Below are 19,011 nucleotides of genomic sequence, written 5' to 3' on the forward strand. Positions count from 1 at the left end.
TACCTCTAGCTTTATGTGTTGGTGGGTTCAGAAGGAACATGTCAGATTACTAGAATTAGGACATGTAGTAATCAAGAGAAGGGGAATCTAGAATCAGAGGTGGAAAAGCATGGAGCTAATATTGAGAAGGGTTTGTGGTTTTTGTCTGCAGAATGAAATGCAGGATAGGGAGAAGGAAACAAAAGTTGGGTAATAAGATTCTGGGATTCAGGTTGGCACAATAAACTGAAAACAATAAAATTAAATTTAACTTGGATGAACTTGCAGTTTTAGGAAGGCAGTGTAAAGATGTTGCTCCCCTCTTCTTGAGAATTACCCCCAAATAATTAGGCAAAAAGGAATAAAACACAAATACTAATTTTAATGGCTAAGAGGCATATATGAACCATAATGCATGAAAATTAAAAGCAGATAAAAGAGTGATTGATGACTTAGCATATCAAAGGAAGGCCAAGTCTATGTGCCTGAAGAGGGGATACCACAAAGTAGCACTTTCAGAACTTTGGAAATGTTTAGGAATTAGAAGCACCCGTACCAAAGCAAAAGAGAGGCAAAGGACTGAAATCAGGAAAATTGGGCCAAAAACAGGATAAGTCTGAGGCAGAAGAAATTGAGCCCCTACTCATACTCAGTGACGCCAAGTAAAAGGCTGAAGCTAAGTGCCAAGCAATGCTACAGAATTAGTTAAAAACGAAAACAAAACCTCACAATACATTATTTCTCAAATGTTTTCAAATAAATTTTAAATTTATTTATTTAAATTTATTTTGTCTCTCAAAATATTTTAATTGATGTTGTACACAGTGTAAAATATTTTTTAAATAGCTCTTAATCAGAGGAGCTATTTTCAAAATACATATATGCTCTAGCTCCAAGTCCCAAGTTTAGAGATTATTTTTTATATGATGGGAATCAGTAACATGTTTTGACAATGTTTCATGTCTGAAAACCACTGAGTTGGGGTAAAAAAGAAATCTATCACCAAACCTGTCAAAAGGTAAAATGACAGAGGAAAATGTAGGCATTTTCATTCATATGTAAATACTATATGCCAGGTATCATTCTAGGAACTGAGAGTAGTGCAATACACAAAACATTCTCTACCCTCATGGAGTTTATATTTTAGTGATAGAAGAGACACAAAGTATGTAAAATACTTGGCCAGTTATATGAAGAAAAAAGAAAAGAAAAAAGAAAAAAACAGCAGGGAAGGGTAAAAGGAATGGGGCCAGAGAGAAGGTAAGACTTGAGTAAAAATCTGAAAAAAGTGGAGTGGTGAAACTATCAAGAAACCTGCGGAAAAGTGTGTCCAGCAGAATAGCTGATGTAAAAGGCCTAAGACAGGAGACTGTATATTTATTTAAGGAACATCTGGCTGGAGCAGAGTAAGTGAAGATATGAGATCAAAAGAGTAACAGGGGAGCTAAATTGTATAGGATCTCATAGGTTTGTGAAGGACTTTGGCTTTTTATTCCTAGAGAGATGGTAAGCCATAAGATTAGATACATGAATATTTAAAGACTCATTTACAGGGGTGCCTGGGTGACTCAATTGTTTAAGTGGTTAAGTGTCTGACTCTTGGTTTTGGCTCAGGTCATGATCATGGCTTGTGAGTTTGAGCCTCGTGTCGGGCTCTTCACTGGAGAGCCTGCCTGGGAATTCTCTCTCTTCCTCTCTCTCTGTCCCTCCCCCACACACGCACACGTGTGTGTGTGGGGGTGTGTGTGTGTGTGTGTGTGCGCGCGCGTGTGCGCGCACACACACACGCGATATCTCTCTCTCTCTCGAAATAAATAAACTTAAAAAAAAAGTCATTTACACATATATGTGATATATATGCTTCTGAAAAGCAATGAAATTTGTCGAAGTAATTAATAACAAAAATAAAAATGTCAAGGGATTTCTGAGAACCTTAGCTGGCTAACTGTAGACAATTCCTAATAATAGTACCTTAAAGTGAGTATTTAATAAATAATTGTGGAATAAATGGACAGTGAATTTATATTGAAAAGGAAAATATGAGTTTTTGAACTTCTTATAAAATCAGAAGCAATGTATCAACAATATAAAAATTATCCTAACATGTAGTTTTTTATCAAAGATTTCAAGGCATTCTTATAGGTATCATCAAATGGTTGTTCCTATTTCATAGTTTATATGTGTTAGGTAAGAAAAGACTAAATAAAAAGCCTTCCAGAGTCATCTTGAAAGTTTTCCTCTTCTGTTTGAAAGAGTAAGACACAGTTTTTCACAGTCCATACTTTAAGCTTAGCAGAGCTTTACTGGGTTCTAGCTTTATAAATATATTTATCAGGGGCACCTGGGTGGCTCAGTCAGTCAAGCGTTTGACTTCGGCTCAAGTCATGATTTCACGTTTTGTGGGTTCAAGCCGTGTAGGGCTCTGTCCTGACAGCCTGGAGCCTGGGGCCTGCTTGGGATTCTTTGCCTCCTTCTCTTTGCTAGCTAGTTCATTACTGCTCCCCTGCTCACACTATGTGTGTCTCTCTCAAAAATAAATATTAAAAAAAATTTTTTTTAATTATTTATCATAATTCACACTCAAAACTAGCCCTACTTTATTCTGATTAAAGAACTTTATATATTTGCATCTCAAAGTCTGGTTTATTTTTTTCTAAAGTCTAGACCAGGGTTTTTGGCTGCCAATGAAGAATTTTGAACGTGATAAATCCACTTCTTCTGACAGCCAGGAAAAGCGAATATACTTTCTTCTCCCCAGTGTCACTTCTGTTACTTCTAAATGAACAATCTACTCTTTCTGATGTCAGACAGTATTTGTTTTTAAATTATTTTGGTAATAAATAATGTCATGGATATCAAAAACAAAACTGGTCTTTAATATTATGACCTCTTTTGCTTGATAGAATTTTATAAATATGATTTTTTTTTAATTAACAGAAAAATGATGAAGAGCTAGCTCCTTCAACCACTGCAATAGGACTTTCCACAAAAATGAAATCAACTTCTGCTGGTACAGACAACTGTAGATATTTTTTGGTATCATACCATATAATGATTTCTCAGAAAAAAACATGAATTCTGAAGTCATATGATAGTAGAAGCTCTACCGTGAATGGCCAAGAGATTTAGGCTCTTTTCTATGACCAAGCCATTGACAAATGAAATTCAGAATAAAAATAAACTGCACTAGCATACACGAATCAAGCTAAAGCCATATGATTTAAAAAAGAGTCCACTTTCATTCCTTTGATACATCCGAGATTTGCTATAACTTTATGTAAAGCAAAACAATTTACATAAATCTATATCCAACTACGTTAATTTGAAGTGTGAGATCAATTTTAACTAGAAAGATTTGACCTCTGTTTACTCTTTTATCAAGGCATTAGTTAGACATAGGAAAGAAGAGTAGAAAACTTGGTCACTCGGTTTAGCAGTTTTCTCAGAAAAAGTAACAACAAAACCTCTAGGGTTAAGAATTTCAAATGAGGCTGCTAGACAGAGAAGACAGACCAAATTAGCTTACCACTTGAACCATTTTGAGATATCTGGCATATCTTGGGTCCTTGGCTACAGTTAAGATATTTTCTGGTGTTACTTCACTTTCCTGTGGTCCAGAGTCTTGTAAACTGTTCTGCTGTAGAGAGTATTGCGTGTAAATCTTTAGACAATTCACAAAAGGGGTCCATTATGTTACTTAAAAAGGGATGTTTCTTCTTATAAATCTAAAGCAATCAATATAAAAAAATCATATTTCTAAATTTAAATACCAATAATTTAATTATGGGATATATGTTTCCAAATATTTACAAATAATTAAATATGATTTCAGAGGAAGTTCCACTTACTATCAACACTATATTGTTCCTTAAAAATGCAAATATATTCATAGCATTAAAAAATATTAGAATTCTGCTTTAGCTGTCCCCAGAGTATAGATATAGAACATGAATTATAGATGGACATATTATTTTAACGAAACTTCTAAAAAAGCTAATAAAACTATTTGATTTGCCAGTTATTCAACACTAGCAGACAGTGAATTGATTTTGTAGGTATCCACCATCTATAGAATTGAATTCCTCATTTATTCAGTAATCTTATTATAAGTGGATATAGTCTATTCTTTTAACATCTTAGAAAGCAATACCTAGAGAATTTGTGGAAGAGTAGCCCATTTCTATGGTAAAATTATCTAGTTCTATATATTTCAGGTACTGATGGCACTATTAATGTTAATACTACTTACAATAAAGAATATAGGGGAACAGTCTTTTTAGATAAAAATGCTTTTATCATATAGGCAGTTCTCACTTTGCGTGGTACTGTGTTAAGTGAAAATTGTCCATTTTAGAATCCTGTCTTCACTGAAGTGCAAAGATAGGTCTGTCTGTACACAGTTCTAGATTTTTCTATCAACTTGAACATTTGTTATGTTTATTTTTGTGAATTCTCACTCATTATCTATATATTAGCTTTACAAGGTAGTTCCTGAACAGAATGAAATCAATTGTATGCCTACATATCTATGCTGAAATGTAGACAAATCAAGAAATATCTTTAAATGTTCATAGTTTTTAGAATATGAATGTGAATTATATATTAAGTTTTCCTCAGATCATTCAAATATAAATTAAACCTGTTGAAAACTCTAAAGCAAACAAAAACATCCCAAATCCCTTAGGTTTCTCCTGTTATATGGCACTGAGTAGATATATGTATTATTCATCTTTAAAATTCATAAATACAAAAAGTCCAAAACCCTTAATTAAATAAAAAAATTCAAACATGACCCAAGTATGTTTTTGAAAAACATTATGGACAATAAACTCATACAACAGCACAATGGAACAAATGATAATTACACATGGGACCAATGAATTTCAAAACTCAGCTGTTAACTATGTGTAATAACCAAGATCTCAACAAGGTTTAATTATGTCAGCTCTTACACCTTTACTATTTAAATATCCATTAAGTCCTCTATCATATCTCTCAACTGCCCTTCATTTTATTCTCAATCTGCACAATTGGATGTTCTATTGTGAGTAATGATAAGATCTGAACCATGAAATTAAAGTTGCAGAAAAATCAGTATGCAAACCTTAGGTCTTTGACTCATATAGATTAGAGACTGAAATGAATGAATGGTTAAGAAATTGCATTGTTATCCTTTATCAGATAAATTGACTGTAATGGCAGTGGAAATTGTGTTAAGCAGTACTTAAGTCCATTTCAAAACATTTTACATAAAACATAGCAATAACAATGAAGAAATAAGAAGTTGATTTAAATATTATGAACATGCTGAATAGGTATTTTATTAAACTAATCAACATGCAACTTTGCTACAGTTTTTAAAACTCAGAAAGCCCAAAGAACTTCATAAATTCTCCAAATGAATTAATATATGGTTTTTAAATAAAATTGTCAAAATGTATCAAATCATTCTGAATTTTAGAAAATTTAACTGGGATTACTTGTAATCAATTTTTTGAGACCTTAAATAGGCAGGATCAACACAACTGCAAAAGTTTTAAAGTACATATTGTAGATAGCATTCATAACACCTGGAAAAATATTCAAAATTAAACAGATACCACTTAAAAATTTTACAGAAACATATGACAGCTAGTATCCAACAAAGAATAACTACTAGGTAAAGTGAAAACATTTTCTTAATATTTTTTATACATGCCTTATTTTAGAAAAAGCATGGTCCATATTTAATTGAAAGGGCCTTGTAAAGTTAAACTCCTCTAACATATCTGGATTCCTTCTTGTATATTATACATATTCCAATGGTCATCATAGTGAAATTTACTATATAAACTAAATGGATGTTAAATTTTCTAACATCTAATTATTAAGTAAATGGTCATCTAATTCATTCTCCAAATATGGGCTATAACTAAATTTATGCCTCCTCCCACAGCCTCGTACCATATGTGTTCAGTATATTTAATGAATTCAACACAGGTGCTGGAGACAGTGTAGTCTAGCAGATAAGAGCTAAGGACTCTTGGCACCAGACTGCCCACACTGAAATTCCAGCTTTTACACTTATTTTCTGACCCTTGGCAAGTTACTTAACCTCTGTGTACCTCATTTCACTCATCTGTAAAGTAGAAGTGTAAAGTGAAGTTATTTACTTCATAGGGCTATTGTGAGAATTAAATGAGTTAATTTCTGAAAAGCGCTCAGAAGCACACCTGATAGGTACGCAGTACGTACCCTCCACGTGTTAGTCATTATCATCACAGCCAAAGTAATCATAACCTAAAAAATATCCTGTGAAAAGTATCTCCACGTACAAATGCAGAATCCCACATAGATAAGAAGTCTATTGTTCAGTATCACTAGACAGATCACCATTTTAGTGATTATTTTATTTTGAATTTTAATACCCCACTGAGATACACTAGAGATCATCTGTTCTGCAGCAGTGAGAATTTTTATTCCTTGAAATAAAAAGTAATATAAAATTGAAATGTATACAGAGCATAAAAGAACATTAAGACATAAGAACCAAATGCAAAGTGTGGACCTTACTAGGATGCTGATTTGAACAAATCAACTCCAAACCCACACTTTTTAGATACGTGGTATCTATAGATCAGTATCTCTCAAATTTTGAGAGTGACTACAAATCCTCTGGGGATCTTATTATGCTACAGATTCTGATTCAACGGGTCTGGGATGGAGCCTTAGAGTCCGTGTTGCTGACAAGTCCCCCAGGTGATGCCCATGCTGCTGGTGCCGGGAGCATACCTGGAGTAACAAGGGGTTAGATGGTACTTGGGAATTACTGTTAATTCTACTGTGTATGATAAAGACATTGTGGTTATACAAGAAAATGCCAGAACTTTCCAGAGATGCTCAAGGAGTTACACAGTGGTGAAATGGTATGATGCCCAGGATTCACTTTAGCAAGTGACAAAAAAGATAGATGAAGCAAATGTAACAAAATCTTTACTGGAGAATCAGGGTGGGTAATGGACATTTAAGTATTCACTGTACTATTCTATTATTGTGTGTGTTTGAAAGGTTTTATAATAAAACATCTTAAAAGTACAATTATTATAATAATGTAGGAAAAATGTCCACAATGAACTTGAAGAATATTATCATGCTCGAGATTTTTTCTAGTCCTATAAATAGTTTCTCTTTCATAGGCAAGGAAAATATTAACTTCAGGGAGCCCTTCAAAATAACAATGAAACAGCTCACTTCTCTTCAAACCTCATTTTCAATCTTAAGGGGTTTAAAATCTTACTATTCAAAGTTTTACATCTTCATTTAACTTCTTCCTTCAAACCTGCTGCTAGGTTTATCTGGTTTAACCAAGACAATCTGCTTGTGTTTCCTGGAACTCAAATACTTACCTGTGATTTCTCTGCAGTGGTTTCAGAATGTGATTCATTTGTGATACCAGTGGCGCTTACAGTAGAAACTTCAAATGCAACATCATCTAGGCCTGGGATTGATGACAACTGAGAAAAGAAAATTAATGTTGGTATATGAGGATAAGATTAGCTGCTTAAACACCATAAATTTCTAGGTGTATGTGTTTTAAATAGCAATCTTAAGTTTTTAAGCCTATAGAAAGAGGGTTTGTAAAATCTCACCTTTGGTGTCTGAAATTCTCCATGCCATAAACTATTTAAAAGTGAAAGTCATGCACAAGTAAAATATTTATGTATAATTTATCATTAATCTAACTTAGCTTATAGCCCTTCTTTTCCTGGGAATTATTTTTTAAAAATGTAAGGAATCCTAGTGCAAGGAATAAAAAGCAAGGGCTTTGGAGTCAGATTGTGTAGGTTTAAGTCATGCTATGTGACCTTCTGTAAATCTCCCTAGACCTCAATTTTCTCCCCTGTAAAGTAGGGATAAGAAAACTTGCCTCACAAAGTTATTGTAAAAAGATTTTTATTAAACATGCTTTGTAACAACAAAACAACACACACACACACACACACACACACACACACAAACAATCACACAAAAAAAGTCCTTTGCAGCACATTTTAAATTTGAACGATCTGGGAAACGACAAAACTCTTGTCATCACATTTTAATGACTGACAGCCCTTTTTTTTCTTTCTTTAAACATTTATCACCAAATGTTACTAAAATGTGTTATTTTTCATATACAAAAGGTAGGTATGTTGTCAGTGGTTATATATTTCAGGTTGGATCTGCAAGATCCACGCCAACCCACTTTTCTGATTTCTTTCTGATATCAGTGATAGATATTTGTCAGATGTTTGGCTGACTTTAGGGATTAATTTTATGGTTATGGAAATAATTAAGGTTATGGAAATGATTAAAGTTAACTTATCTACACAGTAACTTAACTTGTGACCATGGATTCTAACTCAAGAATTGCCCAAACATTAAAATTAGACACATACTCATAATGAAGAATGAAGAAAAACAATGGTAATAAGGTCTGAAGCAGCAATATTCACTGAGAACTGCTGACTGATGACAATACTTAGCATAGTGGTTATGGCCCAAATAGTTATAAGTAGGTATGGCTGCTAGGAGAGTACCTTGAACATGGTCAAGGCCAGGTATCCTAAATTTTCCAAGCTACAGAAACGTGCTGAGAGAAATATAGTGGCTGAAGTCCACAAGATGTAGAAAGTACGAACTAGACATTCTAATCCTTATGCTAAAGATGTCAGCCGTTTTACTTCCTCATAAATATTCAATAAGCATTTTTTCAGATCAATTTTTTTTGAAAAAGGACAAAGTCACAAAAATATACTCATGTCTCCAGTATTTTATAATCAGGGAAAACACAAAACCTGCACATTTTCAAATCAAAACACTCTATTTTTGTTAGTTCTATTGTGTAATTTCTGACCTCAAAACTGGTATTCTTCATTAGCATTCAATATATTTGAATACAGAAAATAGTGATATTTTCTCCAAATTTTGCTCTGGAGACATGTGAACTTTTATTAATTTGTACTGTGTTATCAAATGATTGCTATTGAGATAATTGTGAATTTTCCATCAAATGAACTATATAGAACCAGCCCAATTTGTTAACATGTTATTCACATGCTGTTGGCTAGAATAATGAAAGAAATTTCAATTCATGTGTATATTTAAACAGACTCAGGTAATGGTTCATAATAAGTATCATTTCCTTTACAATTATAATGAATTAAAAACAAACACAAAACACTGTACCACCTCATAGATGCAGGAGCTAAACTGAATTCATTCCCAATTCAATTAAAGTTAAGTATGACTGAGAAAGTTGGTATATGCAGAAAATTTATACTATAAATTATTCAGAAATACAAACCTTTGCATCTAAAATATTTAGAGTTGTTTCAATTTGCTGGATACGAAGAGAAAGGTCTGCCAGTTTCTGGAAAAGAAAGATCAGAATAAAAGAACAAAGTCTGACTGAAATGAGCTGTTAACAAGGGTTAACAAAGGGCAGATTTGAAAAAAACAAACCCGTGATGGTTTAAATATTAGTCATTTTCTAATATACTACACTTTTACTTACATGAGTAGGAATGGGAGCTCAAGTAAGTATTTTTGTAACCTCCATTAGCATGCTTCACGGCTACTTTATAAAATTGTATTCACAGATAAGCAAAAGTTATATTTTCAGCCTTATCAAACTCATCAGAGCCATATTCAATCATTGGAATCAGAAGGTAAACTTCTTCCAGGACAGAGTTTTTTGTTTACTGCTATATCCCTCATGCCCAGAGCAGTACTTGATACTTAACAGGAGTCTAATAATTATTTGTTGATGAATGAAGGAATTCTTCATAGAAGAGAAGAATAAAAATTAGCCCAGGACAGCTTGGAACAAGATCTGCCTTTATAAGTTACTTAAACACTTAAGTATATACAATTAGTCCCAAATTTAAATTTTTTAAGTTTGAAAATTAAAAGAAGATGAAATTAAAAGATGAGCAGTTCATGTTGGAAAGAAGTAAAACACAGAGAAAAAATTAGAGTACTAAAAAGCAAAAGGAGTCAACCTACCATCAAAATCCAAGATAAAAACAGAACCAAAAGCTTACCATGCTCTAGTTATTCTGTAGAATTAAATTACCCGTGTGTGTATATACACTATACATAGCCACACAAGTAAAAGTAACACCATAAAATATGATCCATAAGAGCATTTATTTAAAACTCCCGAATCTTAAACATTATTATATTCAGTGACCTAGTCCAAGGCAGTTGGCCCATTGACAGTTGGCAGATGTGCAGCATCCTGACTTCTTTCTGGGTTATTATCAAGATCCTGACTAACTCCCAAGCAGAATTTTAACACTATAAGCAATGGTCATTTTGCCCACATTTAGAGGAAAAAAAACTGAAATGCAGTCACAATGTAGTTAGAGCTTCACAAGACATTTTTAAGATGAGCATCCTGGTATCTACAAAGCTACAATTTTTTATTCTATAATAATTTTTTTATTTTATAATGTTTAGTTCCAACATTAGAATCTAGTTTTAATGGCACTCAAAGCTTTCATTTCTTTTAACTTTGATTTCTAGCATTTGTTCATATAAGTCTTTAATGTAAATACAAATACTGGTTTACAAAACATATGAATGAATTCTCCAAATTATAAGTGTTTTCCTGGAAGTCATGAAAATTACATTTTATGCAGATTTCATCAGTATTTTATAGAGAAGCTTAGTAACTGCAGAAATCTTACAACAAATTAATTTGTAAAGTAAGATAATTTCTAGCTTATTTATAAATACATGCATTGGTTTGATTAAAGTGAATACAGAAAAAGATGAATTAAAAATTGTTTAGATATATAAATGCACTTAAAAAAATTTTTTTAATGTTTATTTATTTTCGAGAGAGACAGACACAGACTGTGAGCGGGGGAGGGGTAGAGAGAGAGGGAGACACAGAATCTGAAGCAGGCTCCAGGCTCTGAGTGTCCGCACAGAGCCCGATGTGGAGTTGGAACTCAGGAACCGCAAGATCATGACCTGAGCTGAAGTTGGATGCTTAACCAACTGAACCACCCAGATGCCCCCATATAAATGTACTTTTAAGCAATAATCACCAGCATTGTAAAGGCCCCAGCATCCACGTTATATGCTACACCGTATATGCAATGTATCATTTGAAATCTCACACCAGGGGCACCTGGGTAGCTCAGTCGGTTGAGCTTCAGACTTCGGCTCAGGTCATGATCTCAAGGTCAGTGAGTTCGAGCCCCAAGTCGGGCTCTGTGCTGACAGCTCACAGCCTGGAGCCTGCTTCAGATTCTGTGTCTCCCTCTCTCTCTGACCCTCCCCCGTTCATGCTCTGTCTCTGTCTCAAAAATAAAAAAAACATTAAAAAAAAATTTGAAATCTCACACCAAATGCATAAAGTAGGAATGATTATCATGCCAATTTTAAAGAACAGAAAACTGAGTTTTCATACAAGTAAAAGCATCTGAACTTAAACACTCCAAATCGAGATACAAAGATAGTAACTATCTTTCAAAGAAAGAATTTTTACATTGTTTGAAAGAATCATACATTGTTAGAACATGATGCCATAGACTCTGGGTGATGATAATGTGTCAGTGTACATTGTAACAAATGTACAACACTGATGGGAATGTTGATAACGGGGGAAGTTGTGGTTGGTGAACTCTGGGAGGCAAGGAGCACATGGGAACTCATGCTTAGTTTTGCCGTAAACCTAAAACTTTTCTTAAAAAAAAAAAATATATATATATATACACTATATATATATATATACACTATATATATATACACAATATATATATATACACAATATATATATACACTATATATATATACACAATATATATATAATATATATAATATTAATATTAATATAATAATATAATATACACAATATATATAATATATATATAATATATATAATATATATACATAATATATAATTAAAAATATGCACACCAAGATGGAAAATTCCCAGGCACTGCATAGATAGAAATTTTGTTATTCAAAGCTAGTAAGTAATCAATCCATTTCTCATGAAAACTAAGATGCTACTGTGCTTTAAAAAAAAAAAAAAGGAATCAAATTATTCTGATCTAATTTCTAAAATAGATGTTATTTATCTGGAATTATTTTTTTAATTTTTTTTATGTTTATTTTTGAGAGAGAGAGAGAGAGAGAGAGAGAAAGAGAAAGAGAAAACACGCTAGCGAGCATGAGCGGGGGGAGGGGCAGAGAGAGCCAGAGACACAGAATCTGCAGCAGGCTCCAGGCTCCAAGCTGTCAGCACAGAGCCCTAAGCACGGAGCCCGATGGGGGGCTAGAACCCATGAACCTTGAGACCATGACCTGAGCCTGAGCTACCCAGGCACTCCTATCTTTATAAGGATTTAAAGCAAACCTGAAATGCCTTGATTTGGGACAACAGGGTAATTTGCAAGGTACCTGAAGTTTGTCAGATAAGCTGAAAATTTCTTGATTTATCACCCACCTACTTCTAAAGAAGTGCATTTCATTAAAGTGAAAAAAAAAAAAAGATGAAATAAATATGGAGTTAATAGTTGAACACGGAAAGAAAAATAAAATACTGTGGTTTTTCAGGTTTGTAAAATATCCAGTTTGCATATCCAAGTCTCAAAAAGAGAAACAACATTTTAAAATAATGGATCCCTTGGTATATCACACTGGGTCGATTATCTCCTATAAGCCAGAAAGGGAAGCAATCAGTGGTTTTATTAAGCTTCATCTGACACTTAAACCCAGCAGTTGTAAAAGTTGTAGCAGTAAATATAGTTTTTAAGCAAGATTATTTGGTTGAAGGTTAAGTCTGATGGTGGGATTAAAAACTGGATGCAGAAGGTAAGCACTCTAAAATTTGTTACGTTATGTGAGAATCCCCAGCATTTTTTCCCTATTCGTAAAGAATTTAGAAAAAAAACCAGTTTGGAATATTTAAAAAATGATTAAAAACTCAGTATTCTACACATGTTACAAGTCTGAGTCAAAATAACACATATGATTGCCCTGTTTACAGAATACCATTGATTTTAAAATTCATTATAAGGTTACATTTCTGCTCAGTTTTATCTATGATATGCATAGAACTTACACTGCACTTCCTACCCCATCCCATTTTAAATTTGCACACCCGATGGGCCACCATAAGATTTTTCTGAGTAGTGTCCAGAATAGAAATACTGGGGATTTGTGAAGAAAGAACTTTGTAACTTGGGTCTGATTCAACTACTTTCCTTTCTCTGGCTTCCAACCTTTCTCCTTACCCTGGTTTCAGTCATTAGAAGAGTTATAAAGTACTCTGGTATCCAGAAAGTTTTTTAAAAGTTAAGTTTTTCACTTTTCTCTTTCTTTTTTAAAAAGTTTATTTATTTATTTTGAGAGAGAGAGAGAGCATGCAAAGGGAGCAGGGGAGGGGCAGAGACAGAGGGAGAGAGAGAATCCCACGCAGGCTCCGCCCTCTCTGCTGAAAGCCTGGAGCAGGGCTCTATGGATCTCAAGAACCATAAGATCATGACCTGAGCTGAAATCAAGAGTCGGACACTCAACTAACTGAGGCACCCAGGCTGCCCTTCACTCCTCTCTTTATTAGAGAACTGCCAAACCAGTATTAGTGATGAAGAAAGAGCCCTTATCATTTGTTTCAAATTTAATTCCAGTTTGAGTTTAGCTGTGATTGAAGTTGCTACAGTTTGTATTTGGTTCAAACCAGATTATATGAAAAACAAAAAACAACAATGATAAAACTCCCAGGTTTTCTTCTTTCCCCGTTCATTTCCAATTGAAAAAATAGCACCTAAGTTTCCTATTTTGCTCAGGAAAACAGTCATTTTGGCTCTTGCTTAAGGCTTTAACTAAACAAGGAATACAGGTCTAACAGGTGCTATTGACAAATGACAACCCATTTTGAAAAATCACATTGATCTTAACTCAAGGGGAAAAAATGGCATTTGATGTTTGAATACATATGTTATGTCCTTGGAATATATCATATCATATCGAAAAAGACATAACATCAAAGGATATGGCATAACAAAAAAGAGAATACAAATCTAAAAAATAAATTTTGAATAGCTCATTGCAGTCTCTCACTTGAAAATGATGTAAACATGCCTCTTACCCAGATCAGAAGGTGCAACGTAACAGAAGAGTGAAATGCTTTTGATTTTTACAGTTATTAGATCAGAGCTGGAACTCCAAGTCTGTTACTTTCTAGCTGTGTGAGTGTGGGTAAGTTAGAGTAACCATTGCAGCTATAAAGACTGTGTAAACAAACACATGCCTAAAGAATGAATAAATGACTAAGCAAATGATTTAAATCTTTCTACATCTCAATTTCTGTATTTCTAAAAAAGAGATAATTGGACCTCTCTCACAGGGCTGGGCTGTGATGATGAAATGCATGTAGAGCTCATAGTACAATACCTACAGAGTAAGCACACAATAAATATTAGCTATTGTCATCACACCAAGCCAACAGTCTATAACTGACATAAATATCCAAACTGCTAAAATATGAATTGTAAATAATGAGTTATAATCACTAGAGTCAACCCTAGACCACCACCCATTAAGGAGAAAAAGGCGATAAACTACCTGTAAACTTCATGAGTTTTTGGTCAACAAACTTTTCTCTACGGTTCAGGGAAGAACTAGGGAATAGTGAAATACTCAAAACAGTTGAGGGAAAGTTGAGAGAGGAACAGAGGGGGTTAAAGAGTGAATCAGGAGGCTCTGGTAATGCATAAGCAAGCAATAAACAAGACAGGATTATTGTTATACTGGATTTAGTCTTCAGTAAATAGCACTCATTTCCTAGGCAGTGAAAATTGTTAAGCACTACAAAGGTGAGGGGCTATCCCTGCCTCAGGGCAGCTTAATCAAGTTGCCCTCATAGCTGTGTTTGCTGGTTGTTTTATTTTTTTAACCTGGTGAGGAGGATCATGTGGATGGAGTATTTGCTCCTCTCTGCTACCGATCCTTGAATTGTCTCTCTCCACCCTACCCTGGTATAAAAAGTGAAGGACTAAATCCTTGGCTTACTGCTCTTTAGTCCGTCAATTCTATATCCCATTTAGAGAAGCAGCAGTAGGAGATAAAACTGGAAGCAAGCGCCTAGCCTCTGGTGCTTAGATAAAATATAACGAACTGAGTCTGTTACTCTATCGATTATCATCATAGTTCACTTTCTTTTGTTTTAGTGAGAAGGCAGAAGAGATTTTGACTAGAGATTGTTAACTAGACAAAAATAAGATGTTATAAAAATGAAAATAGTTTTCCTGTCTCCATGCAATTTTTGTTAATAACAACACGTGTAACAAAAACTACTTGCTAAAGCTATACCTTATAAATAAGACCGAATGAACTAGATACTATTTTTAGTGACTTACTTGTGTATGATCTCATTTTACTCCTCTTTCTCCTTTTTAAATCCAACTTCAACCCAGGGTTCCCATTTTCTTCCCCATTCTCTTTTTTTTTTGGCTTTTAAAGAAAAAACAGGGCTCCTTGAATCTGATATCTAATCCTTAAACTAGGTACTCAGTCCTCACTTCACAAGTCATTTGCTGGAAGTATTGTTATTATTTTCATAATGATATTTGATACTGAAGTTATGTTTCGAGGCTACTTCCCCAACCATCTTCTGGATCAAGAAATGTAAAATAATTTTGATATAGACTGAAAACTATGTGTATGTAAAAATATACATCTTTGGTGAAAACATGCAAAATTTCAAAATTAAAAAAAAATGTTTTCAATTGTGAAACCCTGTTATTCCTTTTGTTCTCTTTAGGCACATGAGCCTTACTGAACTATCTCACAAAGGCCTCTAGTAAATTAATTCAGCAGAGGTGGGGTGCAAGATTGATGATATAGAATCAAAGAGGATTTAAGGTATGTTATCCCAATAACTGGATGACGCAGTCCTCGTTTTACTCATTTGCCACCTCCAAACGTACAAGATGATTTCTAGGCTCCTCATTAAACCAGTATCACCAGACCTACCTCCTCACAAACTGTAGAAAAGCGGTTGAGGAACTGTACAGTGTGCACCACAAATTGGTTTAGAAATGCCACCGTTCTTTTCTGTTGAATAGCTGGCACCTGTGTCATGTAAAAACAAACATGATTTGTACAGGAGGAAGTACACCGTGCAAACCCCTTGACGTCAATTATATATAATAATAATAACGGGGCATTTTTGCTGTATTATATGAGTTACTCTAAGTACTACGAAGAGTCACTAACTCGTTTTCCTAAACTGTGGGGTGGGGCATCTGATGACAGAAGCCGCAAAGTTTGAGTATGCGCTTTGGATTCACAAACGTGAACTTCAACAGAGAAAAGGCAACACACATAAACACACAAAACTTGCGGGCCATATAAAAGAGGTAGGGTTAGAGGTCGCAACCTGCTCCTATCGCCGTCGTGTAACCGGAGCGTAGAGCGACTCCTAATACGGGAAGCAAAGACCAGAAAAAGTACACCACCCCTTTAAACGGATCAGGAGGGACCCCTTTTTAAGGTGAACTGTGGGACTCTTCCCTCCCGAGGGCAGGACCAGAGAGGCCCGGGGCCAGGGACAGGGTTGGATATGGAGAGGTGGTGTGTCCCTGGGAACCGAAGTTTCCTTCCCCATCCTCCTCCCAGGTCGCCTAAGTTCAACTCGGTCGTTTACAAACCTTCGTCAGGTCTATGCCTGACCCCATGAGAGGAAGCCCGTCCTCATCCATCTCCTCAGCGGGCGGGGGACCCAGGGCTCACCCACAAACCCCTCCCAGACCGGGCCCGCCCAACCCGGTAATAATGTCCAAACACCTCCCCCTAGTCCCCGCCTCCAGGGCCCTTCCCACCGGAAGGAAACGCCTCCGCTTGCCAATCACGCCGCTGCTCCCGTAGAACCCGGCTCTTTGCGCGGCATTCTGGGATTGGTAGTTCAAATCGGGATTGTGACTACGTCAGACGCAAAGGCGCGCGCGGGGTGGGGCAAGACTGTAGGTTTAGCAGTAAAGTCTTTAAAAGGGGGTAAAAAGAAAAAAAAAAAGTAAAACACTGAGTCTGGGTAAGATTATTCCTGCTTAGTCCTGTCATATGAATTGCAAAGTCATTCGTTAATAAAACCTGTACATTTTTTAAATCCTGCTAAATCCTGGGTACTCTCCTTTAGGTCCTGTGGGGAATACAAAGATTGAGTCAGGTTTAGCCTGCTGCGCTGGAGAGGTTAATGCCCTGAAGCAGGACACAAAACTTGTTTCCTAAGGACTTTAAACATGAAATAAAATGTCAAATGCTACAAGTGAGGCAAAAATCGATGGAGGTGTTTTTTTTTTGTTGTTTTTGTTTTTGTTTTTTTTTTCACTTAGATCATCAAAAAGGTACAACAGACAGACACCTGGACAGAATTTTGCATCAAGGGGTTTGAAGATCTTGGCTCAGATTTTGACGGTTCAGCTTAGCACCTATATAGGACCTAGGAACAGCCACCAAACCAACATGTGATCCCCTTCGTTGTAACTTTCCATCTATACAGCCACATCTCAAGTTCCAACATTCTCTGATGCCTGGGTTTCTGTAATAGCCTCTTCCTGCCTCCATCTGTGTTGCTCTAACTGAAACACATCGTAGCCATATAGTGACTGTTTAAAAGACAAACCTGATTATATTACACAGGATATAATTTTGCTTCTCATTTGTCTCAGTTTAATGTGCTTACAAGGCCCTCTGTATGGCTCTTGCTCACCTCTCTAACCTCACTTCTCACTATTCCCTCCATTTAACTCCCCCAGATTTCTTTAAGTTCTTGAAACCAGGAATTGCTCTGGGAATTAAATATGTTGTCTCCTTTGCCTAGAACAATCTCCCTTGTTCCCTGACCACCCCTGCCTAACTCCTACTTATTCTCATCTCCTTTATCCTTGTTTTCAACGGTTTGAATACTGTGAACTTGGATGTAATTTTCTTTGTATTTATCCCTCTTCAAATTTGCTGAGCTCACATCTGTGGTTTGATGTTTTAAATTTTGGAATATTTTTTGCCATTAACTTTTCAAAACAAAGTTTTTTTCTGTCACATTTCCTCTTCTTTTCTGGAACTCCAAAATACATGTATGTTAGATCACTTGACACTGTCCAAAGTTCATTGATGCTCTGCTCATTTTTTTCTCCCTGTGCTTCAGAGTAGATAATTCTTATCGACTTATCTTCAAACTTACTGATACCTTGTTTTCTAGTGTTCAGTTTATTATAAAACTACTTATCCAATGAATTTTTATTTTAGATTTTTCAGTTCTAAAGTGTCCATTTTTAGGAGTTTCTATTTTTCTCCTGAAATTCCCTGCACCCATCTTGCCCTGTATATATGTGTGTGTGTGTGTGTGTGTGTGTGTATAACCATTTTATTTAATTTATTTTTTAATTTATAACCAAGTTAGTTACCATATAGTGCAACAATGATTTCAGGGGTAGATTCCTTAGTGCCCCTTACCCATTTAGCCCATCCCCCCCTCCACAAGCCCTCCATTAACCCTCTGTTTGTTCTCCATGTTTTAGAGTCTCTTATGTTTTGTCCCCCTTTATGTTTTTATATTATTTTTGCTCCCCTTCCCTTATGTTCATCTATTTTGTATCTTAAAGTCCTCAAAAATATGGAAGCTTCACGAATTTGCGTGTCACTCTTGCGCAGGGGCCATGCTAATCTTCTCTGTATCATTCTAATTTTAGTATATGTGCTGCCGAAATGAGCACCCCTGTATATATTTTTTAAAACTAATTTATAATTGTCACTTTCTCGTTCTTATCTAATGATTCTCATATCTGGTTCAGCTATTATGTCTGCTTCTGTTGGCTTTTTCTTGATTATGTGTTATATTGCCTACATTTGGGGATGCTACATAATTTTAATTTTTATTCCGGAAATGGTGGGGGGGAAAAAAAGGAACAATGGAGATTAAGTGAGGAACTCCTTCAAAACCTGAGTTGAACTGGTGCTAGGCTATAGTTTTAATTAGATTGAGTTCACTTGGAA

General features: G+C 35.2%; 1 protein-coding gene and 1 non-coding gene across 5 annotated transcripts in view; both read right to left on the reverse strand.

Moving 5' to 3' along the window:
• WASHC3 (WASH complex subunit 3) overlaps positions 1-16,800 on the reverse strand; it is a 49,123-nt gene extending 32,323 nt beyond the window's left edge. For 3 of the 4 annotated variants that reach the window (XM_043562338.1, XM_043562335.1, XM_043562337.1), the window contains exons 1-5: positions 16,671-16,800; positions 15,994-16,092; positions 9,305-9,370; positions 7,365-7,472; positions 3,506-3,616 (exon numbers count right to left, since the gene is read on the reverse strand). In XM_043562338.1, the coding sequence (XP_043418273.1) occupies positions 3,506-3,616; positions 7,365-7,472; positions 9,305-9,370; positions 15,994-16,092; positions 16,671-16,721 (435 nt within the window). In that variant the 5' untranslated portion in view covers positions 16,722-16,800. The remainder of the gene's footprint in view (positions 1-3,505; positions 3,617-7,364; positions 7,473-9,304; positions 9,371-15,993; positions 16,093-16,670) is intronic. The other variant, XM_043562336.1, reaches the window with a different exon arrangement.
• A 1,825-nt stretch (positions 16,801-18,625) lies between these two features.
• Positions 18,626-18,731, reverse strand: LOC122474101. The gene has a single exon (XR_006294794.1). It is a non-coding gene; the product is annotated as a U6 spliceosomal RNA (small nuclear RNA).
• Positions 18,732-19,011: the final 280 nt, after the last annotated feature.

Source organism: Prionailurus bengalensis, chromosome B4, assembly GCF_016509475.1.
Source record: "Prionailurus bengalensis isolate Pbe53 chromosome B4, Fcat_Pben_1.1_paternal_pri, whole genome shotgun sequence".
Classification (NCBI taxonomy): domain Eukaryota; kingdom Metazoa; phylum Chordata; class Mammalia; order Carnivora; family Felidae; genus Prionailurus; species Prionailurus bengalensis.